General features: G+C 43.2%; 1 protein-coding gene across 1 annotated transcript; it reads left to right on the top strand.

Annotated features, from left to right (window-relative positions):
- Positions 1-1,174: 1,174 nt before the first annotated feature.
- On the top strand, positions 1,175-15,920 carry fgfr4 (fibroblast growth factor receptor 4). Its single transcript, XM_077504898.1, has 21 exons — positions 1,175-1,716; positions 3,312-3,516; positions 7,110-7,297; positions 7,377-7,527; positions 7,603-7,653; positions 8,226-8,495; positions 8,558-8,647; positions 8,726-8,892; positions 8,975-9,098; positions 9,911-10,101; positions 10,188-10,326; positions 10,410-10,603; positions 10,673-10,818; positions 11,080-11,201; positions 11,291-11,401; positions 11,521-11,711; positions 13,405-13,527; positions 13,807-13,877; positions 13,949-14,086; positions 14,182-14,287; positions 15,287-15,920. Exons 2-21 carry the CDS (start codon positions 3,426-3,428, stop codon positions 15,458-15,460), a joined length of 2,838 nt encoding a protein of 945 aa, XP_077361024.1. The 5' UTR covers positions 1,175-1,716; positions 3,312-3,425; the 3' UTR covers positions 15,461-15,920.
- The last annotated feature ends 9,286 nt before the right edge of the window (positions 15,921-25,206 follow it).

Here is a 25,206-nt window from a genome sequence, read left to right on the forward strand (position 1 = left end):
AAATACAAAAGTAGTCGTACAGAAGTTCATGGCCACACTGAAATGACAAAAAGAAACGGTAAAATTATGGCTAAAAAAATTCAGTTGGATAATACTTAAAAAAATCAGATTTTAAAATAAATGTTAACAATTTTAATGTTCTTAACTCATGCTATATTTTTTTTTACAATTCTATTCTAAAAAAAATGCGCTATTAAATATTTTAATGCAATAATACTTTCTATTCGTCATTCTTTTAAAATTGGAACTTTATTCTCATTTATTTTTTTTATTATTTTTTAACTATTGAGTGTAACCATTATGATCACTAATCCCCCCCCCCCCCCCCCCCCCAAAAAAAAAAAGGCCAACTACATAATTAGTGGCTTATTGTTATTATATAGCTATTCCTATTCATTGAGTAGTGATAAATTTATTAGTCAGGTTATTAATTCCCCACATGAATTCTCATACCAGAAAAATTAATCATCAAGTGTACCTAATAAGGTGTCCATTAGACTGTGGGTCAGTTAATTAGGTACCATCACAATATTTATTTATACAATATTTATACATGATTGTGGTTAAATACTGCAATTTTGTAAATATTTCTAAAAGGCATTGTAAAAAAATGTTTTAATAAACAAAAAAATAAAAATCATAGTTGCAAAAAAAGCAAAAGAGGAGGGGCTAATGGGATTACTCCCTCTCCCCCGTCCCTCCCTTCTTTTCCTTTACTGATGCAATTAAAACATGTAGGCAGTTCACAAAGCATTCACTCAATAAAGCCACTTAATTGGATGCGTCTTCTCCACAGCGCCCCCCACCCATGCACCCCACCACCACCATCGCCCCCCCCCCTCTCTTTATGCCATATTTGCATAAAGAGCAATTAAGGCGCCATAAATGGGTACTTGTCAAAAATAAACGTTTTAATAACCCGATTTATGGCGGGTGGGGCACGCGACCAGACAAGTCAGAGTCAAAATAATTTCGAAAGAAGTTTTATATAGTCGACTATAAAATAAGATGTTTTGCGGTTGAGATTTTTTTTTTTTTTTTTTTTTTTTTTTTAAGATCAGGGGGGTGAATAGATGGAGGGAGGTTGTAGCAGAAGTGCACCCTCCCCTCGCTCTGTCACACACACTCTCACACACACCCTCCCCCAGCCACTCACACTATTGTTGTTGTGGCTGCGTGCTGGTTGTAGCGGCAGTGCAGTCGGAGGCGAGCTGCAGCGCGGACGCACCTCGCAAGTAACTAAACTCAAGCGGAGGTTGGGTAAAGCGACACACATTGGACGAAGAGCAAAAAGAAAGGAGCACCAATTAAGGACGCTGCGTAAAAAGACGCATCGGCTCAGTCCCCCGAGACAAAAAAAAAAAAAGAAGCGCAGAAGTCAGGACAGGACTCACCCGGGCTAAGCGGATAACCGTCGCGCGGGTCACCGGGGAGAGGACCACCCCTCCATGGATGTACTTTGAGTGGTTCTCCCCGATCCTCGCACCAGGGGCCCGGCAGCTGTCGCCACTCTTGGGGGGGGGTGACGGTGGATGCTTGGTGTTTTTGATGGATTTATAAGCCTGCGGATACAAGAGCCCACTTAAGAAACTTGAAGTGTGTTTTTCTACGGAAGACACACCAGCGGACTACATGAGCCCAATGAGGATTTCAATATTGAAGGACTGGGATAAGGAGTGATTCCAACAAACAAAAAACAGCCAAAGGAGACAAGAGGTACATGCTTCAACGTGTTGTTTCATTCATTTTCTACAACGAAAAAAAAAAAGAGCTACGTTTCATCTACTATTTTTAAAATTTCAATAAAAGTTCATTAGAGTTGAAACGCAACGCTTGTTTGCGAGATCGAACCAAACAAATGAGTGCTTTAGACATTGAACCCGGCTGAAGAGCGCTTGTGCGCGTGCGTGTGCGTAGCTGCAGTGCGTGGAATTTGGACTTTTGGCTCGTTTACACGCTTCACAACTTGAAGTGTAATTAAAGAGAGATGCTCACGACTCGGCTCGTTTGTGAGATTTTTAGAGTTGACTGTGTTGTTTTATACCACACACTTGACTAAGCACTGATTTCATCACTTTCATTCCATAAAAAAAAGCCTGACTGTAAATGTTAAATGCTCAATCCATATGACGATAGTTTAAATAAAAAAAAAACCCACACACAATAAAGGAAATAAAGTTGTGAATGTGGGTTTTGAATTTTAGTTTTTTTTTGTCCTGCAGTCTTCCCGACTTTAAATTGAAATTAGGGCTGCACAATATATCGAAAAAATATCGATATCGCGATATTGGCCCTTGCAATATGCATATCGCAAAGGCACGCAATAAGTTTTATATGGAATTTTATGCTTTTTATATGAATTTGACCAGTCAGATGCTAACTAAAATGTGCATCACCATTCAATAGTTGAAAATTATCAAGACATAATTACAATTAATTAACTAAGATTACATGAAGGTTGCTTATTTTGCCCCATGAAAAATGTTTTTCTTTCATTAGGTAATAAAAATGTAATTTATGTAGGTAAATGTTAAATATCGATATCGCTATGTTCAGCAAGTATATCGCATATCGCATGTTTTTCCAATATTGTGCAGCCCTAATTGAAATGCGTGCGAGTAAAGTTTTAATTTAGAGCCATGATAATGCCCATTTTGCGTTCCTTATTGTGGGAAATCGCAAAATGAAATCAAGCATGTACAGAAATCATAATTGGCTTGAGGGATCCAAAAGGTGCCGGTTTATCTCTTGTTCATTTACATGTTGTTGTCTTTTGTGATAGTAAAGCCAGATAACTTGAGACAGAATTTGCATTTGAGAGAGTTCTCTATGTTGAGACATCACAGATGCAAAATAATTGATTCATCAAGAACGGTAGCGGAGATGAAGTATTTTCTTTAACCTAAATAGCAAAGAAAATCTCTTTCAAGTGTCTTCTTCATCAGTTTGACAGAAAATGTCGACAAGAAAGTGTATAGGTTGCTAAATTGGCATGGAACCAAGCGGGAGACGATGTTGACCTTTAAATCCCGTCCGTGTCTCCCTGGCAAGTTTCAAGTGTTTTCCCCCAGTCAGGGCCATTATCCCGGGCCAGCCTTTAGCACCGTCCATTGACAAACAACAGGCGGTAACAGCCCCGCTCCTTATTCATGACGCATGGGGGCGAGCCCTGGACAATGTAAAACGGAACGGACGAGCGGGGCAGTTCGCAGGACATCTGGTTACGAATGCAGCTGCTCTCAGTCCAAACAATCACTCTTTAGTTTGGATTGTGCAGAGTACCTCAACTTATTCCTGTCTGGCCTCCACAGGTTCCAGATTCGAGGACCGTCAGTGTTGCAGATGCCAGGAGCCGGCGTGTGAGGCCAACTCCGGGCTTCCCACATCGCCGCCGCAACCTTCGAACGAGCCTCAAAAAGCTCAGGATGGCGAGGGTCTGCGCGTTGTGCTTGCTCCTGCTCTGCTGCTCGGACCGACTCTCAGCCAGATCCCATGATGGAGCAGGAAGAATGAAAGGTAAGGGAAAGGAGGACGGGGATTACTTTTGTTGATGTGGCGGTTGTTGTGCCTATTGGCGATGCGAATATTGATTGGAGAGTCCAACTGCAGCACTTGGATGATCAGCAACAGTGTTTATGTTTCTGGCACTGATTTGGTTCTTCAACCTATTCAGGTCGCAGGTAAGCTGGAACCTTACCTTCTTGACCTTGGGAGAGAGGCGTGGTACACCCTGGACTCGGCCAATCACAGGGTGCTTACCTGTACTGTATATACAAGCATTCACATGATGGACAATTTAGTCTTCATTGAAGCAAATGTGTGTTTTTGGAACACGGGAGGAAGCTGGAAAACCAACATAAGCAGAGGGGGAACATGCAAACTCCACAAGAAGACCGGAGCCGATACTCGAACCCAGAACTTCAGAATTGTGTGGCAAACAGAATTCGCCTCTCCCTCCCACAGCCCATTGAATCAGTGGGTGCTGGTGTCTGTGGATCTCACTTTGCTTTATCTATCCTTCCCTCCTTCCTCTCTTTAGTTTTTCCTCTGGTCACTTGAGATCTCAATTTATTGGAAGTTTGAGGTTTCTGGGGTTGGCATAAGACTCTGGCTTTGTAACCACGCAGGAGGGGTTTGGTTGGTGCTGGATTTCACTTTGATGGATTGGATGTACTGGCTTCTATGGATCTCACTCTGCCTCATCGATCCTTCCCTCCTTCCTCTCTTTAGTATTTCCTCTGGTCTCTTGAGATCTTGTTAATTTGTTGGAATTTAGAGGCTTCTGGGGTTGGCGTAAGACTTTGATTTTGTAACCATGGGGAAGGCAGGAAGTGTTTGGTCGGTGCTGGATTTCACTTTGATTTATCTTTCTTTTCTCTGACCTTTTCTCTGGTCTCCTGACCATTTGAACCTCACGACTCTGGCGAGACTCTGAAGTACCTGGTTAAGGTGAAGGGTAATGGGATTTTTATAAGGTTTTAGGTGAATTAATGAGTATAAATGTATACGTATTTGCACGCACGCGCACGCAAACGCACGCACACATACACACCAAAAAAAAAAAAAAAAAAAAAAAAAGCAATGATGATGAATCGGTAAGACTACCGAATGAACAATTCTGAGCTCTTTATTAAAAAAAAAAAAAAAAAAAAAAAAAAAGAATTGTGTGGAACACATGCTAACCACTAGCACAACATACTGCCACCCCGTAATGAAATACAAGTTAATTTCCGGCCAGGTCCCTTAACTAAACCACAATCTGGATACGGTCCTGCATGGCAAAAAGCAAATACGTTGGAGGGACTAGACGGGAGCTATTTCCCCCCTTGGTTAAATTCCAACGCAAGTTAGGTGGTTGCACTGTAAATTCCAAGTACCTTCACCTCCAGCGAGATGGAGAACACAAAGGGGAGCAAAGTGTGTTTTGGCTGCCGTGAAAAGTGCTACCTGATCTGCCGCAAGCCCCGAGGCTCGGAAGTGTAAGTCTGCCGGGTCGCATGCCAGCTGCAGAGGAAGAAGAACAAGAAGAAGAGGAAGGCGGTAGTGGGAGGGATGGGGCGGTGTTCTTCCGACCAGTTTCTCATTGATGCTTTTCAAACAAGTTCAAAAAGCAGTAAGACGGGCAACTGTGGATTTAAAAAAACAACAACCTTTGAACGCTTTCCACAGATGGAAATTAAAGTATTTTTTTTGATAGTTGTTGAGAGGACTTACAAAAGACAACGTTGACGCTTGCTGGGGGGCATCAAGCACGTAGGTTTTCTCTCTGTTTTCTCTCTCCTAAGGCGAGGCTAGCTGGGGCTTGCTCCATAGACGCCGTCCTGACTTTATTTGCAAGACAGACGGGTGAAGATCATAGATAGACGAAGAGTTTTAGGATGCATTCCAACCTCCCCCACAAATGTGATATGTGGAGACCACAAGAAAGAACGCAACCGAAATGTCCTCATCCAGTTACAGAAGAACAAATGTTAGTAGTATTGACGAGTGTTTCATCGCCGAAATCTTTAATTATGATCTCGCTGTCATTGTCTCCGACAAGGATTTTTCCCATGACTGTTGGACAAAAGCGATTGTGTGATCTAAAAAAAACACCAAAAGGAACACAAACAAAATACCCTGAAATACTTCTTGGTTCGGTCTTTTGTCAGAATCTTTAAGAAGTTCTCTTTATACAATTTTGTTGTCATTTTCATCGTCAATAATTTTTTTGTGGCTGTTGGACTGAAGGAAACTAAGGGAATAATTCATCAGTCTCAATTTATGAGATTGTAATGCAGAGAGTAGAACTCAGATGGGATTTGGAAACCACAAGAAAGTCCGCAACCAAAATGTCCCTAAAGACACAAACACTTCAAAGATGGACGGAAACTTACAAAAATGTTCACGACATGAGCAAAAGTGTGGGAAAATGTCTTGGTCAAGGAATTTTTTTCCATGTGTATGAATCTCAGTTAATGACATAATCCAGCAAACGCAAAGATGGGTATCTCGCTGGTCCAAAAGCGGTTTGTTTTGCCTTGGCAGAGGTCTGTGCTCGTTGCCACAACACAACAACAAAAAAGTGGATTATTTGTGGTCCTAATGGCGGGGGCAACATCAAGGACCAGTGACTGTGCCAAAGAATCTTTACCATTGGGCTGGCATTTTTTGTCCCCCCGCCGGGGGTGCATCTGCTGGTCAAGCCATTCAGTGAGACCACCGAGAGGCTCGTTATTCTGACAGCTTGACTTGAAAGCCGCTGTGGAGATTCAGACTCGATTATTGTTTTGACACCCGGCAGCCTTAGCGTTTGAATTCATGCACAATTTAGTCCGTTAGACGGCGAGTTGCACTGCCAGCCCGCCGCCCGGCCGCCTGTCTCGCGGTTTGTTTGTGTTTGTGCCTTGTTTTGTTTGCCCCCTCGCCTCTGGGTGACAATTCACACCCCGCCGCAAGTTCAACGGCAGGGCACGGCCGTCCCTGTCCCTGCAAGTTCATTAGCACGAGTCCTCGGACTGCGGCGACCCGAGTGTCTCCTGAACTTTGTGAACAAACTGATTTGTGTTTCCATGCAGTCTGCAGTTTTTTTCTTCTTCCACACTCAATGTTGCAATTGTGCGTTTTGTTCCCGAGTACATTAGCAGTGTGTGTACTTTGGGGCAGTTAGTGAAAAAAAGACCCGCACTTCACTCTGACAGGGGAACAGATTGCCTTTTCACTAAGCGCTCTCAGGAAGCAATCAAACAGAAAATTGCCCTGGAAAATTGCTCGTTCTGAGTGACTGAGCGGTAAATGGAGGTCCCCGGCCAGGGAGCGCATATGCTGAGAGGAGAGTGAGTGGGAGAGCACATGAATGGAGCGAGTGACCCAATGAATGGAGGCCACTGTGGCCGATGGTGACACGATAGTAGCCAGGTTATCTGGGTACTCTATCACCGCTTCCCGGTGGCATTAAGCGGCCTCGGTCAGGTAGGAACATGATGTTCTCCTGATGCCGGATGTTTTAAGGGCCAACTAAAACCAGCAGGATATGCAACAATTGTTGTTCTTAACGCCTTCAGGCCAGGATCATTAAGACGCTGAATTAACAGTACCTATAACATTTCTCATCTGTTTTCACTCGCCAGAGCTTCGGATGTCCAGACCTCTGATTGTGCCAGGATACCCAGAAAACATTACAGCGACGGTTACAGGTCAGGCGAAGCTGCTGTGTAAAGTCCACCGGCCGGGATCCACCAAGGTACAATGGCTGAAGGCGGAGCTTGGGGGGCCGGGTCGGGGCCAGGGAGGACCGCCACGCCTCAGACCTCTCACGGTGAGTGGAGATCAGCGGAAACCATGTACCTTTGCAGCTTCTTACGTAATCACCTGGCTAAAACCTGCTTTGTGTTTAGACCCTGCAGAACAATGCGTCAAAGGTGAACACGTTGCATCTGTCCAACATTAGCCTGGAGGATGCAGGCGAGTATATTTGCATGGCTGAGAGCAAACAAAGAGGGAAAACCATTCAAGCTATGAGGTCTGCGTGGCTGGAAGTCCTGCCAGGTAAGACATAATCCGACGACCCTTCAACAGACAATCAACAGCCTTCATTTCTAACACCACAACGCTCTTGCGTAGGTACCATCATTTCCAAACTGGAGGACATGCCGGACACAAGGATCCCACAAGGTAATGTCAGGCATGTAAGCTTTTGCCAAACTTGACAATAGTAATAGTCTTAAATGTCAGTGGACACTGTCATCAGAAATGTGAGAAGAATGTAAGAAAGTGAGACCTACAGAGCTCCAGTGAACCTTCACCACCCACTTCGGGTTTACGCTCGGTCTCCTGTCACACTGCGACATGTTCATTAGCTTCATGTTCTCCTCCTTGCTCCTTTTCTATGTTTGTTTAAAATGAACCAATATGGGAGGGAGCTTCACGGTGTTCGCTTGATTGGTCTCCGTCTCACAATGATCCACAAAAGGGACAACAAAATGAAGGAGTTCTAGGGAGTGGGGGTGGGTGGTGGGGTCAGGTCGGTCACTCAGTCCTCATCTCCATGGCAATGTCATTGTTTGGGGGTGAGATATAATGGGGGAGGCTCTGACTGGCTTTAATATGTTAGATAAAGAGGTAACCCATTGACTAAATCTGGTAGATTTAAAGACGCAAACATCTGCAAGTAGTTTTTGCCTGGTCCTGTTATCAAACAGCATTGTGGTAGTGATACCATAACCTTTTTTGTTAATTCCAAACAGACGTTCTTGGCAATCTGAGTGAGGACCCCTCAGAGCATCTCCTCCTAGAGCTGGGCAATGTCCTGAAATTACGCTGTGACATGACCACTCGGCCAGGCATGGCGGTCAACTGGTACAAAGGAGGAACCCGGCTGGTGCCCACACCCCGAATCCACATCCGTGGTGCTGCCATGGAGATCTCCGACATCACATACCAGGACTCGGGAGTTTATATGTGCGCTCTCCGCGGAACCAGAGGACCCATGCGGAACTTCACCGTCACTGTGACCGGTAAGGACACAAAGCAAATAAGCACACAGCACCAGTTACTATTCACTTTCTTTACTTTGTAGACTCGCTGGGCTCGGGGGACGATGACGAGGACAACGGTTTAGATGACTCATCATCCGAGGTCGAAAACGACCAAGTTTATCTTTCTAGAGGTGCGCATTAGTGCTTTGCAGCGTAGCTTCTGAATGAGCTTTTAAGTCCACCTGTAGGCTGAAACCTTATCTTCACAGGTCCTTACTGGACCCACACCCAACGTATGGATAAGAAGCTGTATGCCGTTCCGGCGGGCAACACTGTGAAATTTCGTTGCCCAGCCATGGGCAGCCCGATGCCCAGTATTCGTTGGCTCAAAAACGGAAGGGAGTTTAGAGGCGAACACCGAATTGGCGGCATCAAGGTAATACAATTTTCTTTCTTCTTTGGATTGACCTTTGAACTACAGTAAGACCCATGACCATTTTTTTTTTTTTTTTTGTAAGCTGAGGCATCAACACTGGAGCCTGGTGATGGAGAGCGTTGTGCCTTCAGACAGAGGGAATTACACCTGCATGGTGGAAAATAAATACGGCTCTATTTCTCACAGTTACGTCCTTGATGTCCTGGGTAAGATTCAAAAATTGAAATTGTGTGTCAGTCCAGGGGGGATTTTCTTGACTGAGTGTCTTGAAGAACATTTTTACAGCTTCAGAAATGGCTTGTGCATGCTAAAATGCTAAAAAGTAATGTTTCCCTGGGCTGAGGTTGTAAACAGTAAGTCCATAAAACGAATTAGATCTTAAAAGTTTAAATTTCAAGCCATGCCATCTGACTGACTGTATTCATGGCAGCCCCAGCAGCGGTCATTACTAGCTCTTGTGGAAAAAGCATCACGCCTCCAAATGAAAGCCTCCAGTGTTAGTGGGAGGATAATCGGGGTGGTGGTGGTGGGGGGGGGTGAGCAAAAGGTGACGGGGCGCCTGGCGTCAGCAATGGCGCACAGGATGTGGACGGTCAGGCGTCCAAAGCAGTTTTCTACCTGACCTGTGACTGGAGATTGAGGAGGGCGGTGGGCTTGTTTGTTCATTTGTTGGCTGTCCGTCCACAGCGGGGTCAATTTCCATTTCCTGGCCGACTGGGGGAGAGGACTAACGAGACAGTTAACGAGATCAGAGAGCGAGAGTAACTGCTGATCAAAGAGACCCCGGTGGCCAGCTGACAAATAGCATTGGCATTGCCATTGGAGCCGAATTCCATCCAGAAATGTCATTTATTGTAGTATGACAAGATTTTGACAAGTCTAGCGCAGGATAGTTTTGATCCCCCAATTGTCAGCATTTCTGAAACGCTGCCCTTGAATCACATTTCAACCCAAAATGAAGGCAATGGAGCTCCAGTTAGAGTTTTGCTCATTTCTTGGTACCCTCTTTTCTATTCAGAGCGCTCGCCCCATAGGCCCATCCTGCAGGCAGGTCTACCGGCCAACACCACAGCAGTAGTGGGCAGTGACGTCCAGTTCCAGTGTAAAGTCTACAGCGATGCACAGCCACACATCCAATGGCTCAAACACATTGAGAGGAACGGCAGCCGATACGGTCCTGACGGGACGCCGTATGTCCAGGTTCTCAAGGTTGGTGACGTTTTTATGTGCAGGGTCTTGTTTTGTCACAAAGTTGTTGGTTCTAACTTCTCTTTTGTGTCTGATGTATAATGTAGACCGGCAGTCTGAACATGTCCGAGGTAGAGGTGCTCTACTTGTCTAAAGTCACGATGGAGGACGCAGGAGAGTACACCTGTCTGGCTGGAAATTCAATCGGTTTTACCCACCAGTCAGCCTGGCTCACCGTAATTTCGGGTAAAGGAAAAAACAAATCATTCTTGGCATATTTGACAACCTTTCTGTGCCATGTTTGAACAACTTCTGAACTCTTCCTGCAGAGGAAGAAGCCGCAGACTCCATGGACGCCATTGAGACCAAGTACACAGACATCATCATCTACGCGTGTGGCTTTCTGGCTTTGATCATGGCCATCGTCATCGTGGTTTTGTGTCGGATGCAAGTCCACCCCAGACGGGAGCCGTTTGATGCACTCCCGGTCCAGAAGCTTTCCAAATTCCCGCTGCGTCGACAGGTACATATCACGGCAAAAGTTTGTCTTCATGAATCAAGAGTAAGAGCTAATGTTGCCTCTTCGTTTCAGTACTCAGTGGACTCAAACTCGTCAGGGAAGTCCAGTGCGTCTTTGATGAGGGTGGCTCGCCTTTCATCCAGCTGCTCTCCCATGCTGGCCGGAGTGATGGAGTTTGAATTACCACATGACCCAGACTGGGAGTTCCCCAGGGACAAGTAAGATACCTGAAATGACATCTTCCATTGTAGGATGTGCTAAAATCTGTCATGTCAAATAGCTGCGTCTTGAGACATTTGTCTTCAGCATGGGTTTAGTTCTCAAGACTCAGAGACAAAACTTTAAATTGCAGCTTTCTGGTCATGCGGGGGACCTAAAAAGGAACCTATGTTTGAAGAAATCGGAGCCCCAAATTATGGCTGTGTACAACTTTCATTTGGACGCACTTATTTTTAACCAACTCCCGTCCTCTCCTCTAGCTTAACACTGGGAAAACCTTTGGGGGAAGGCTGTTTTGGCCAAGTGGTTAGAGCCGAGGCCTACGGCATCAACAAGGACTGTCCGGACCAAGCCACCACAGTGGCGGTTAAGATGCTTAAAGGTAAAAATTATACCCTAGAAATTTTAACTTCAAAAGAGGTTAGTTTCAATCTCAGCTGTTTAAAAAAAAAATGTTTTTAACTATTTCAGACGATGCCACAGACAAAGATCTCGCAGACCTCATCTCAGAAATGGAGCTGATGAAGGTGATGGACAAACACAAGAACATCATCAACCTGCTTGGAGTCTGCACTCAGGATGGTGAGTTAGACTGACGATTGCGCCCTGAACAAGGGATGAGGGGATGAACATTTGGTCCCAAACAACAACAGAAGTAACCTAGTTTTCTGTTCTCTTTGTGGCCCAACCTGTAAAACCAGGACCTCTGTATGTACTAGTGGAGTACGCCTCAAAAGGCAGTCTGCGTGAGTACCTGCGAGCGCGACGGCCTCCGGGAATGGACTACACTTTTGACGTCACCAAGGTGCCTGAGGAGCAGCTCACCTTCAAGGACTTGCTGTCTTGCGCCTACCAGGTGGCCCGAGGGATGGAGTATCTCGCTTCGAAACGGGTATGTCTGGACTTCATTCCTCTTCCCAAAGATTTAGACAGATTTGAACCAATTCCTCGGTCCGCGAGGGGCGGAGTCCTGCAGGTTTTGGATGTGTCCCTTCACCAACACAACTGAAATATGATCAGCTCATCAGCAAGCTTTGCATAAGCCTGATAACGATCCTGTTGATTGGAATCAGCTTGTGTTGGAATAGGAAACCTCCAAAACCTGCAGGACTCCGGCCCTCGAGGACCAAGTTAGCCCATCCCTGGCTGACAGCATTCTTTTACCCCACCGCCAAAACGCGCCTGTTCTTGCTCGCACAGTACTCCAAATAAGATGCAATTTCTGCTTGCTTCAATCTGTTTGAGATTTACTGTAGCAATGACACAAAACGCGCATAATGTAAACTCTGACTTGCCTACATACTTCACAAACTCATCAAAAAAAGCATTGCTTAAAAAATCTGCGACACAGTGGTTGCTTCAACGATTAACCACAAAACAGTGGTGTAACACTGTATCACATTTGGATCGTTGTTTATAGAGACGTTAAATTTGTTATTTTTGTAGTGTAGATGCCAGATGTTTTCTGGTCGGCGGCTTTGGGACACTCATTCTGGTATTTGATGTTAATGCAACCACTAGAATGTATTTGTGAGCTTGGACAGGAAGTGTAGCCAACAACATGGGAAGATGAAAGTTCAAAATTGGATGCCCTGAAACGGTTAAAATCTACACGAGACTTGGGGTGTTTAATGAGCAAACTGCTTTAAGATCAATATAGGTCTTTTTTTGCAATATTTTTAACCCCCCTTCTTTCTTTTTTTGTTATTTTCCCAGCATGCTCTCTGTTCTCAGTTATCAACACGCTTCTTTGTCTGCCAGCCGCCGTCTCAGACTCCAGTGCTGTTTACTCTCCTCCATCCATCTGTCCGTCCCCGCCATCTTCAGGCTTTTGTCCCTTTTAGCACCGCCATAAATCTGTTAGCAAACAGACCGTCTGGGCGGAGGCATCGGGTTTCTGGGCTGTGAGGCCACTGCCAGAGCCTGAAAGTAACCCTCCATTATGGGGAGGCCCGCAAACCGAGGCCGGTCTCGCAAAAAGCCTGAGTCTATTTCGAATGAAAACCAAAATAAGCTTTAATGACACCCATTCAAGTCGAATAAACAGTGCCTTTCAAAACCTTCCCCCTCCCCTTTAAACTCATACTTTTCTATATTAAGATGTTTGCGTTGAGCAAAATTCCATCTGTATGTTGACATTGACCAGAACAGACAGACATTTACCATTCAGATTAAAAAAGTAAATAAATAAGTAAAATCCAAAGATGAATTGAACGAGTCTTAAATAGGGCTAGTGGTTAGCATGTCTGCCTCACAGTCCTGAGCTGAGGGTTTGAATCTTGGCTCCGGACTTAGCCTATTCTGTGGAGTTTGCACGGTCTCTCCAGATACTCTTTCTTCCGCATCTCAAAAACCTAAAAAATCCAGTCAATTGAAGATAACGGTCTGTCTCTCCATCTCAACACAACCTGTCCAGACGGATGTTTGCCTCGCAGACAGTCTGGGTTTTGTTCAAGGTTACTTAGTTAGAGGGAGTTTTTCCTCACCTCCATTGCAGAGTGCTTGCTCATAAGGGGTTCAGTTTTCTTTAATGAATCAGAAGGACACTCTTAAAGCATCCTCTCCCTTGGATTTTGTTCTCGCAGTGTATCCACCGAGATCTGGCAGCCAGGAATGTCCTGGTGACGGAGGACAACGTGATGAAAATCGCCGACTTCGGCCTGGCCAGGGGCGTCCACCAGATCGACTACTACAAGAAGACCACCAACGTGAGTCTCGGCTCTTCCTTGGCCACTTTGTACTTTGCTGTACTGTACTTCAAGACGGCAGTCAGATGTTGAACACTTGATTGGCAGGCAGCTTAATGGGACGTAATTACAAACATGGGGAGGGTGGTGGGGAGGCAGCTTTAGCCAGACTTTAGCAGGGAGGTGTCTTTTACAGTCAGACAATGACAGTTGTAGTTTTAAATGCGTGCAGCTGTGTTGGCACGCCAACCCAGAGGGCGGAGTTCTAATCTGTGTCTGTGCGCCACCCGCCCAATGCAGGGACGCCTGCCAGTGAAGTGGATGGCACCCGAGGCCTTGTTCGACCGGGTCTACACACACCAGAGTGACGTGTAAGCACCACACACCAGCAGCAGTCACAAATGATCTGGCTGTTGTTTAAAACTACGCAACTGCTTGGCAGGTGGTCGTTTGGCGTGCTCATGTGGGAGATCTTCACCCTGGGGGGCTCGCCGTATCCCGGTATTCCCGTCGAGGAGCTCTTTAAGCTGCTGAAGGAAGGACATCGCATGGACAAGCCGTCCAATTGCACCCATGAACTGTAAGCTTAGAAGGTTCCCAGAGGCAAGTTGGCTTGTCTTATCTGTTTTCTAATGTTATCGTGGTTGTTTTTGTTTGTTTGTTTGTCCCGTGAAGCTACATGATGATGCGCGAGTGCTGGCATGCAGTTCCCACGCAGAGGCCCACCTTTAAACAGCTGGTGGAGGAGCTGGACAAGGTGCTGCTGTCAATCTCTGATGAGGTAAGTGAAACATCAGCTATGCTAAGCTAACATAAGTGCTGATATATGATAAACTTTATTACATACTGCATTAGCCAAGCCAGACTATTTGTAAAATGTGCTTGTACAAAGTCAAACAAAATATGAGCAAAGCTACCCAAGTCATTAGGGTAGCTCAGCTTGCACACACAAGCTAAGCGTAAACCAAGCTAAGCTAATTTTTATTCCGTATTGTACAACAATAGCGACAAAAAAAGCACAACGTCAGCCAAGTCGAGCTAAACTAACTAAGCTAAGTGTAAACCAGGCTACACTAAGATTTATTCCTTACGGTCTTTTCTGGCTAGCATGCGCACATGGGCATAGCATAAAATTAGCAGACAAAATGACGTCATGCTAATGAGGATAAGTTCAACTGAGCTAAGCCAAAAATGAAAAGAAATACTTAATGGGAAGCTAAGACAAACTAAGATCCAATTTATTACGTACTATCTGTTAGCGATGAGTTAGCCATGCCAACTTGGCTATGCCTAAAACTAATATATCTACTGACTAGCTTAGACATATGAAGCAACAAGATGGGCACAAAATCATTTATATTTCATTATTTTTGCTCCACCAAACAATTGGGGTAAAATTATTATGTAAAAAAATCTCATTAATAAAATAGATAATGTACAGTAAGGCTTTTTTTCAGCACCATCTACCATTTTGCAAAAGCAAACAGGCCCCCAAATTTGCCCGATCCTCACAAAACACGTGCAGGCCAGATGGCCTCAATTCTTTCACTAGGATGACAAATTCGGCGCAAATCCCCAAAAAACAAAACAAAATGTTTTGGGTCTAAAGTGAGGTGCAATTGCATGTTATTGATTTGTTGATGAACTACAGACGTCCTCTGCAGCCACAAATGAGCCCAATGCTGGTCCAAAAATTGCCGCAGTCACAAAATTTTGCAGGAGAATCATCTAACGGAGTTAGTGTTGTCAGTCTCATGCGTCCTCTTGTGTCTCCGTACAGTACTTGGACCTGTCGACGCCCTTCGAGCAGTACTCGCCGTCGTGCGAGGACACGTCCAGCTCGTGCTCGTCTGACAACGACTCGGTTTTCACGCACGACGCGCTCACCGAGCCGTGCCTGCTGGGCTACCAGGATGCGCGTCCCCACGGGGACCCCAAGACGGCGCTCCGATAAGACCTTCGAGCTGGTAGCCACGTTCGGACGTTTTTTTTTTTTTTTTTAAATGGAGCACTGAGGATGGATGTACTTTGGACAAGCAACAGCAGGGACGTTTTGGTAAAGCGCGGGACGGAAACCCGAAAAGCCGAAGACATGCCACAAGGAGCCGGAGAAGGGAGGAGTCCACCACCACTTGCCCCTCCCTCCCCAAAAGTTATTTTCAAAGACATTTTATTTTAACAAGAAAAAATATATATAGATTTATTTTGCTATGTTAAAAAAAGAAGCGATTTTTAATTATAAATCTCTCTATATTAAAGATTATTTTACTTTTGTGTTGCTTATTTAAAACGAAAAGTCTTAAATCTCAGGATCTCTTGTGCTGAAAAGAGAAAAAAGAAGTTGGAGGAAGTGCCTGAAATTTATGATTTCCTGTGAATATATTAGAATAATAAAATATTGTATGTATATATCATCAAGTGGTAACGCAAATTGCCTTTATAAATTATTTTGTATGACATGAAAATGGAGTGATGCCTCAAATGTTTGGTCAAAATCCATCACGACTCATTTGGATGGGGTTTGAGTGGGCTTGGGCGGGGAGGGGAGGGGAGGGGGTGGGGGGTTGTGAAAGCCAATTTGAAATAGAAGAGCAGCCAGGGAACAGAGATGGAGGGAGGAGGGGGTGGCGGCTAGATGACCGTTCGGCCTCCTTTGTGAGGCGCTAACCCTTCACCCAGACCCCTGAGTGCCGGCGAGCGAAGGGGTCCCGCGAGCGAAGGGGTCCCCGGGTGGCTCGGACAATGCGGTCTTCAAATCGGGCGTGTCTGTGACCTTTGTGTGCAAATGAAGAAAAGGGGCTCTTATTATGTTAATAAATCACATAACCACGCCCCCCTCCACTCCACCACAGACATGACAAACAAACGCACCCCTCCCATCACCATCTTTTCAGCCAGGGCGCCATCTTTGAAATGTTCAAGTCTTAATTCACTTTGGCCAACGCGAGCAGCTGTAGAAAACGCACCTCCACCCCGACACAGGCATTTTAGAAAATATTTGTAATTTTTCTTGATAATTTTCATGAATACCATTTATATTTGATTAACAGTATTATAAAATATTTTTATATTTAAAAAAATTTGTTAATTTATTGTTAATTAGATTTATTCGGTACTAATTAGTACTTAAGATTTGTTGTACTACTTTTTTTTTAAATGAGAACATTTCTTTAAATTTTACATTTTTAAATTACACTTTATAATGCTGCATTTCTATTTTGTTTTATTTTCCAATCGATTTTGTGACTTATAAATAGATTTTTATTGTATTAATTTAAAAAATGATTAAAATATTTATAAGCGGTCAAGAAAATGGATAGATGGATAAAATATTTGTCAGTATTTTTGTAGTTTTAAATTTTTTTTTCAAGATATATTTTTTTTTATTCAATTTTTTATACAACAAAACGTTTCATTTGAAATGAATGCTGCTTTTTTTTTTCTTCTTCTGATTTTTTTTTTTTTTTAAAGATTTTCTTTAGATATTTTGAAGATGATTTTAATAAATCATATTTTTATTTGAACTTTTTCAAATACAATTTTTATGTATTTTTCTTGGGAAGTTTCATGAACAGTATTTTTTATCATGAGCATTTCATTTAAAGTTTTTTTTAGACTTGTAAATAGATGTTGAAATTAATTGATTTATTTGTGATTACCACATTTTTAAATGAACTTTTTTTTTTCTTTTTTTTTTTTTTACATTTTTTATCTTTTTTTTCGTGAATGAGTGGTAAAGATGCATTTGTAGTACCAGGAAAAAGTAGGACTACACATTTCTGCGACTGTGTAGGATATGAAAGGAGGGAAGGAAGCAAGGAAGGAAAGGAAGAAAAGAAGAAAAAGAAAAAAGAGAGAAGAAGTAACGTGAGGAAGACGAGAGACAGACGGGCGCTGAGAGGTTCATGCGGCGAGACGAGAGGCATGATGAGACGCGGGGGGTCGATGGAGGGGTCAAAGGTCAAGAGAGGGAGACGGCCGTCGTAGTATCCTCGTCGGGCGGCAGCTTTTCAAGTGCTTGCGTCTTATCTTTGGCTTTCTGTGTGCTTTACATGTTGCCGCACATGCGGACATGCTGTGTGGTCCTCCACATACGTGTGGACGTGCGTGTATGTGTAAAATCACTTTCGCACAATAAATCTTGGTCTGTGGGTACAATGGGGCTCCTCAGAGTCTTCCTGACTTTGAAATAGTCTTCTTTTTTTCTTTAGTTTTGATGTTAAGTAGTTTGCTTTTTTTCATAAATAAAGAGATCCATGTGGCGCTAAAATCAGAAAAGGACAAACGCCATCGAAAATGAGCGCGTGGATAATTTCGGTGGGAAACGCGAGTGAAGCGTGACTTGCGTAGTAGAGCACAACCACAATTTTTATCCAGTCAATGAGAAGACGGGCCCTCGGCCATTTTGGCTCAACTTTCCCATTGCGACACGCCGCAGTCTCCTCGGAACGACACCATCGTCAACATTTATTGTCTCAGCGTTGTTGTTTGGCGCTTTCGGGAGTGTGTGGGGGGGGGGGGGGGGGGGGCGTGCATCCATGGTTTTAACAGAGTGCAGAACACGGATGGAACGCTGGCTCGTAACGTGAGCAAGCCACATCCTCCGCCTGGCTTTTAACACAGATTCATCTTCATTTCCTGCTTGGTTTTCTTCATAACCAGTTATTCAACAACATCCGACAGAGGTGGAGCGCCTCATCTCATCCTCCACTACCCTCCAAAAATAAAAAATAAAAAATGCATTTTGATAACTTTGTAAGCCGTGAAGTTGGTACAAACGACAATAACTTGATTTTACACGCTTCTGGAATGACAAATTTTCTCAAATTACCTTGATACGTTATAAGCAATTAATGAGATTCATTATGAGAAGACACTGATCATGTTAAAAGTTTCTCCCAATATTTAGAAAACAGATAAATATCAATAGGCAACACTTTATTTATTTATAAATCTCTGACTATGTTCACAACATCACATTTTCAAATGTTCTACAATATTCCTAGAAAATCACAATGTCTCATCAACGGTAAGCTATTTTTAGAACAGGCCTGGGGGCAACTCATGATCGTTGGGGACCTTGACTTTTAGTGTCGCCAGTAGGGCCGTCAAAATTAATCGACAAGTAATCGATTATCAAATTAAATCGACAACTATTTTAACTCATTGACTCCCAGCCATTTTCATTGAAGAAACCCCCTTTTGACAGATTTTGCAAGGCCCACAGAATATTGCGTTCTATTGCTATGAAAACATGGAACCTACAAAAAGAAAGATTAGAGTATATTTGTATCTGTTTTCATTTTGCAGCCATTATCATTAGAATATAGCTAAGTTTCATCAATATTCACATTCCTTTTTGAAAACACTGACAAACAGAGCTTATTGCAACATGGCCCTGGCTGATCTCTTATACTCTGCTGCCACCTGCCGGCTGTGTTTTTAATAATTACCATTGCTTTAAGCCACCTCTTCATGTCAGAAGCTGCATCAAAGCCTTCTGTATGCTCTAGCATAAAAACAAAAACGTGTAAACACGGTTTTGGGAGTGAATGACAAAGTATTAAAAATGTTTTTACACGTTTTTGGGCTTGAATGAGTTAATAATCATTTGGAGCCATTTTTTTTAAAATGGACAATTATTCAAATCCTCTGATTTCAGCACATTTGCAAAAATCTGATTTTATTTTGCAAATCAATGACGAAACCAAAAACATAGAACATCGAAACCCACTTTTTTTTTCTTTTTTTTTCTAATCACTATACAAATACGAAGTACGAAATAAGCACTGGTTAATAAACAGTAATCAGGTTTAAAAAAAAAAAAAAAGTGTAATACACTTTAATGCAGAATTAAAAAGAATCTGATTTGTCGATTGAATAATTGATCAATTAATTAATCAATTCTAAAAATATTCGATAGCAACAACACGAGTCACCAGCAAGTTGCAAAAGTGAGAGTGGAAAAAGTCCTGTGAGTGGTGGGGTAGGTGGGCAGTAAAACAGGCCAAGAATTCAGACTTCCAGGGCTAATCAAGTCATCATCAGGTTGGAAGAAAGACACAGAGAGACTGGAAGAGTCACAGAAAGGCATAGAAGTGGATGATGTACCTCAGTTTTATGTTCCAGAACGGCAAGTTGTGCAAAGCATGTTGAAAAATTGCACCGTTGGAAATTGCATTTAAAAGTTTACAAAAGGTCAAACCAAGTTCACCTGGAATAGTTTGTCGTGCATTTTAGGCTCATCCTGGCAGGTAAACACCGCTAGCGGAGTTTAAAATTTAACTACGCAAACCACTGAAGTGAAGACCACACACACACACACCCACATACACCACAGCTTGTAACAACACTTCGTCTTCCGCCACATTGAACGTGTGTCATGAGAGTGAGGTCCAAACGCAGATAAGCGCGCTTACAACTGCAGCAGCAGCAGCTGTCCGCGTGTGTGTAGTTGAATGTTTTTATCTGTTGACCTCCGGAAGTAGTTGGGAGTCTGTCTACTCACACACGCACACACACATATTGTGTTATCGTGAGCAGACCCGCAAAAAAAGTATCAAGAAGCCATGGCTGAAAACAAACGAGGTCGGCGGGAAGTCAGCCATTTTGGTTTGAAATGGCCTCTTTAGGCTATTTTCAGGGATTCTTCACAGGAAACCGGCTCCTTTTGGGCATGTTGCTCTCAAATTTCAACCACATATATTACGACGTCGAGCTACATGAAATTTCCAAGAATGGGAATTTTTGTCATTGTGTGTGGGCGGAGCATAGCAGCAAAGTTTGACGACTCGCCATATAGCTAAGCGAACAAGTCAAATCTTGACTATTGGGAAAACCCAGCCCCTGAAGCCAGTTTGACTTAGAAACATGAAATTTGGTAGACCCATTTATCACGAGTAGACCCACAAAAAAGTCTCAAGAATCCATGCCTGGAAAGACACCGAAAGTCCGCCATTTTGATTTAAAATAGCCATTTTAGGCTATTTTCAGGGGTTTTTCAAAGACAAACGACTCCTATTGTTGGTCCTATTGAAACCAAATTTGAACCACATATACTAGAAAGACGGCTACATGAAATTTCCAAGAATGGGAATTTTTGTCATTGTGTGTGGGCGGAGCATAGCAGCAAAGTTTGACGACTCGCCATATAGCTAAGCGAACAAGTCAAATCTTGACTATTGGGAAAACCCAGCCCCTGAAGCCAGTTTGACTTAGAAACATGAAATTTGGTAGAACCATTTATCACGAGTAGACCCACAAAAAAAGTCTCAAGAATCCATGCCTGGAAAGACACCGAAAGTCCGCCATTTTGATTTAAAATAGCCATTTTAGGCTATTTTCAGGGGGTTTTCAAAGCAAACGACTCCTATTGTTGGTCCTATTGAAACCAAATTTGAACCACATATACTAGAAAGACGGCTACATGAAATTTCCAAGAATGGGAATTTTTGTCATTGTGTGTGGGCGGAGTATAGCAGCAAAGTTTGATGACTCGCTATATGACAAGTTCAGTCTCAATGATTGGGAAAATCCAGCCCCTGAAGCCAGTTGAACTTAGAAACATGAAATCTGGTAGACCCATTTATCACGAGTAGACCCACCAAAAAAAAAAAAGTCTAAAAAATCCTGGAATGCCTGGAAAGACACAGGAAGTCCACCATTTTGATATAAAATGGCCATTTTAGGCTATTTTCAGGGGTTCTTCAAAGACGAGCAACTATTTTTGGTCCTATTGATACCAAATTTGAACCACATACACTCGAAAGACAGCTACATGAAATTTCCAAGAATGGGAATTTTTGTTGTGTGTCGTCGGAGCACAGCAGCCAAGTTTGATGACTTGTTACAAAAGTCAATTTTTATGATTATCGGAAAAATCCAGCCTGAAGCCAGTTTGACTTAGCAATGTGAAATTTGGTAGGATCATTTATCACGGAGTAGAACCACAAAAAAAAAGGTCTCAAGAAGCCATGACTAGAAAAATAAAGGAAGTCCGCCATTTTGGTTGGAAGCATCCATTTTGTGTGTACTGTATTTAGAAACAAATCTCTGAATTCATTTTTACTGGGTTTCTAACGTCGAGGTGGATTTTAAGTCTTGGAATTCTAACTGACAAAACAGTTTCAGGAATAATTCAAACAAAAACAAAAATGGGAATTTTGGTCTCCCAATGGCGGTTGAGGGGGGTGTTGAATCCCACTTGTACTCTTTAAGGACTTCCTGAAAGAAAACAGTACCGTACATTTTTAACCCTATATTTTGCAGACAGGCGAAAAAACATGCTGGATGTTTGGTTAAAAGTTTAAAACAACATGTTCCACTCGAGTGTGTGAGTGTGTGTGGCGAGTGTGGAGCAAGCCAATGATTTTACAACGCCGTCATTATGCTTCCATGTCACAATGTTTCGGGCCAATCAAAACAGCCTACATTGCATGTAGAGCCCAAAATAGTCCAGGCCGAGAGCCGTCTTACATGCATTCGGCCATTTTTCTATTCTTGGCCAATCTCAAGGCACTTTGACAAACACGCATTTACATTGACTGTCTTCGATGAGCAAAACGTTTTTGTAATGAGCGAGATTCAAACTTGGATCTTTGGATTGCAAGGCAGATGTGCGAATCGCTAAATCCACCGTGCTACCCCTGCTAGCTAAAAATACCTTTGTGTTACTATTACAATCCGTACATTCGTATTCACTGAATAGAAATGTTGGCGGTTGGAGACCCCCACCATGCAGACAGGAGCCCCTCGCACCCCGCCAGACTGCCCGTCTCCGTGGCAGCCGACTGCTCATTTATTACTCTGTAATTTCAGCAGACCGATTCGAAAGTCGGGTCACAAGGAAGAAGACGACGGAAGAATGGTTTGAGTGGGAGGAACGTGACGAGTGCCATGCTGCATTCAGGTGTCATCGAAAAAAAAAAAAAAAAAAGTGCGAGGTGACAATGATGTGCCGCCGAGGCCAGACGTGGCGACTGTGGCAACACAAGAAGCTTTCAGGAGACTGAATGCTTCCCCTCAGGGCGACATTTCTTATGCTTGTTTGTTGACACCCAACCTAATCAATAGTCCATTCAGACACAAAACAGACGCAGTCACGCAGGAGGGCCGAGACCTCCGCCAAGGCCAAACGGGTCCTAAGTTTGATTGCGCTGACAACATGGAGACGTCGATCTATGAAGCAATTCTAATGACTCACGATTCGATTCGGAATTGATTTTCAATTCAAAATGATTTGATTGAATATGAAGTCTGCTTCAATTTATAGATGAGCAAAGAATCGTCATGATCTAATCCAGTATGACTCGCTAATGCTAATTAGCACGCTACTCACAGCACTTTTGTCACTCAAAAGAACGGCTATTCATACAAAACGCTTCAGGAATGTATACAGAGAAGCATTTTAACATTACTCACCAGCATATGCTCTTTCTATGCTGTAAAAAAACAAAAACAAAACAAGTTTTCCCTTCTACTCTCTAATGTGGCTACAATTTAACTGTGTATCAGAACATGCTGAACCACACTGCCCCTAAGTGGCCAAATCGGGTACAACATGAACAGCGTTCACAGTAAAGGCACACACAAACAAGGGAAAGACAAATTAAAATAATTTAAATAAAATCGATTTAGGGACATTTAAAATCGATTCTGAATCTTACATTATGAGAATTTTTTTTTTTTTTTTGGCACACTCCTAATGCATTTGTGCCGTCTAATAACCTAAGATAAGTTTGGTGTTGTGTTCAGTGATATCATGGCAGACAACCCCCCCACCCCGGCCATTTGACATTAAATTGTTCTTGTACATGTTTCAAGTCACAAAAAGAAAACAACAAAAAGTCCCTGCAGTGCTTGTGGCTCGTTGACTTCTTGGTGGAAAAAAAAACGACCGTGACTTTTAATCGACGGATCTGCGCTTCCTCTCTGCCTCACTTTTGCAGGAAAACAGGAAGGCGGGATTAGTTGTGACGGGCTGCGCGGAGATCCGGAGATACTTGCCAGAATGCACGCACACACGCGCACGCACACACACGTTTTTGTCTTTGTATCAGCGTGGGGACTTATTAAGTCTGGGATTGATTGATAACGATATGAATATGAATGTATATGACATGCATTTAGTAATGAATCGATGTGGACGGGGGTTCTAATAAGCCATCAGGTTTCTACCCGTCAGCCCAAATTTTTTTGGATGTCAATGTTGCAAATGATGCGATGTGATGGATGTAACCTGTAATATGTCCGTAAGGAAAAAATGAATAAACAAATAAACAACATAATGCCTTTCCCTAGCCTCAATCATCAAAAACGAACCTCAAGAATAACCCAAATTCAAACCTAAACTCTAAAACCAAGTCTTGACCCTCAAAAAGAGGTCTGAACTTGCGGGGACCACCAAAATGCTCCCACAATTTCAAGTCGGTCCTCACAATGGTAGTTAAACCCGGAAAAATACAAGCCACATATGGGTCCCACAATGTAGGAAAGACACACAGCCTAAAGCAAATTCATGAAATCCATAAAAGACATAATTTGGAGACCCTTGGAGGAGGACTTGTTGCACGGTGGATCCAATTTGGAAAAAAAACAAAAACAAAAAAAACAAAAAAAGACAATAATGGTGACATCAGCCAAGAAGTTAACAAGCTGGTTTGGACTTCACAGCCAGAAGTACTCATTACGGAGTTTTTATGAGTCAAGGGGGGAAAAAACTAATCTGAGTTCCACGCACCCCCCCCCCCCCCCCCTTCCAAAATAAGAATGCAAAAAAAAAAAAAAAAAAAAAGACAAAGACAAAGCAGAAAAAGTGTGGACCACAAAGCAAAAGTTATCTTGGACCAGATATGTGTGACCTTGAGAAACCCTAATTGAGCAGAAAGAATAAGGGGGGGGGGGGGGTGCACGCACACACAGACCAGCTCGAAGAACGTGTCCTGTGTGCCATTATCTCATAGCCTGAGCACTCCCGCTCGGCGTACAGAAGCACGACACGCATCTGCCTCGCATTATTCCGCAAAATTGTTACGGCAACGGCGCGTCCAAAGAAATTAGCGCTGCATTTTGACTTTTTATTTCAATACAGAATGAAAAGATGCAATTTCCTAAAAGTTGCCTTGGCCTGGCAAAACTCGAGCCCTGAGAGGTGCATTTAATGCGATGACGTTTGTTGCCATGGTTACCCGCGACACAATGGGGGCAAAGCTTGTCAACTTTGTGAAAGGTAGTTTTTTCTACCAGGACGAGAAGGTGGTGCGCAGCATAACAAGTTTGGGAATGACAGGTATTTTTTTTAGGGTGTGCACAGGGGGAAAAGTGGTGCGTCAACTGTCAGGGTGCTCAAATAAGAGTGTCGCTTTGCATAGTTGGGCAGACCGTTTTTCTTAGGGTGTGCACAGGGGTGCGCCAATTCTGTTGGGATGCTTAGTTTGAGAAAGCTGTTTTTTTTATTTTGTGTGGGGGGGAGAGCACATGCGCCAATTGTTTTGGGGCATGGGATGGCAGGCGGATCAGGTTCTGGGACGGGAATCGGTTGCCAAATAGTGACACTTTGCCGTGCCGGCAGGCCACTCATTGATTAAAAAAAAAAAAAAAAAAAAAAAGATTTATTATTGACAGCCCTAATTCAAACGTGAAAAGTATTAAGAAACAAATTCACTTGACAAGGTCTTCAAATAGTTTGGAAAATTATTCTCT

The sequence above is a fragment of the Festucalex cinctus genome, chromosome 18 (genome assembly GCF_051991245.1).
Source record: "Festucalex cinctus isolate MCC-2025b chromosome 18, RoL_Fcin_1.0, whole genome shotgun sequence".
Taxonomy (NCBI): Eukaryota; Metazoa; Chordata; class Actinopteri; order Syngnathiformes; family Syngnathidae; genus Festucalex; species Festucalex cinctus.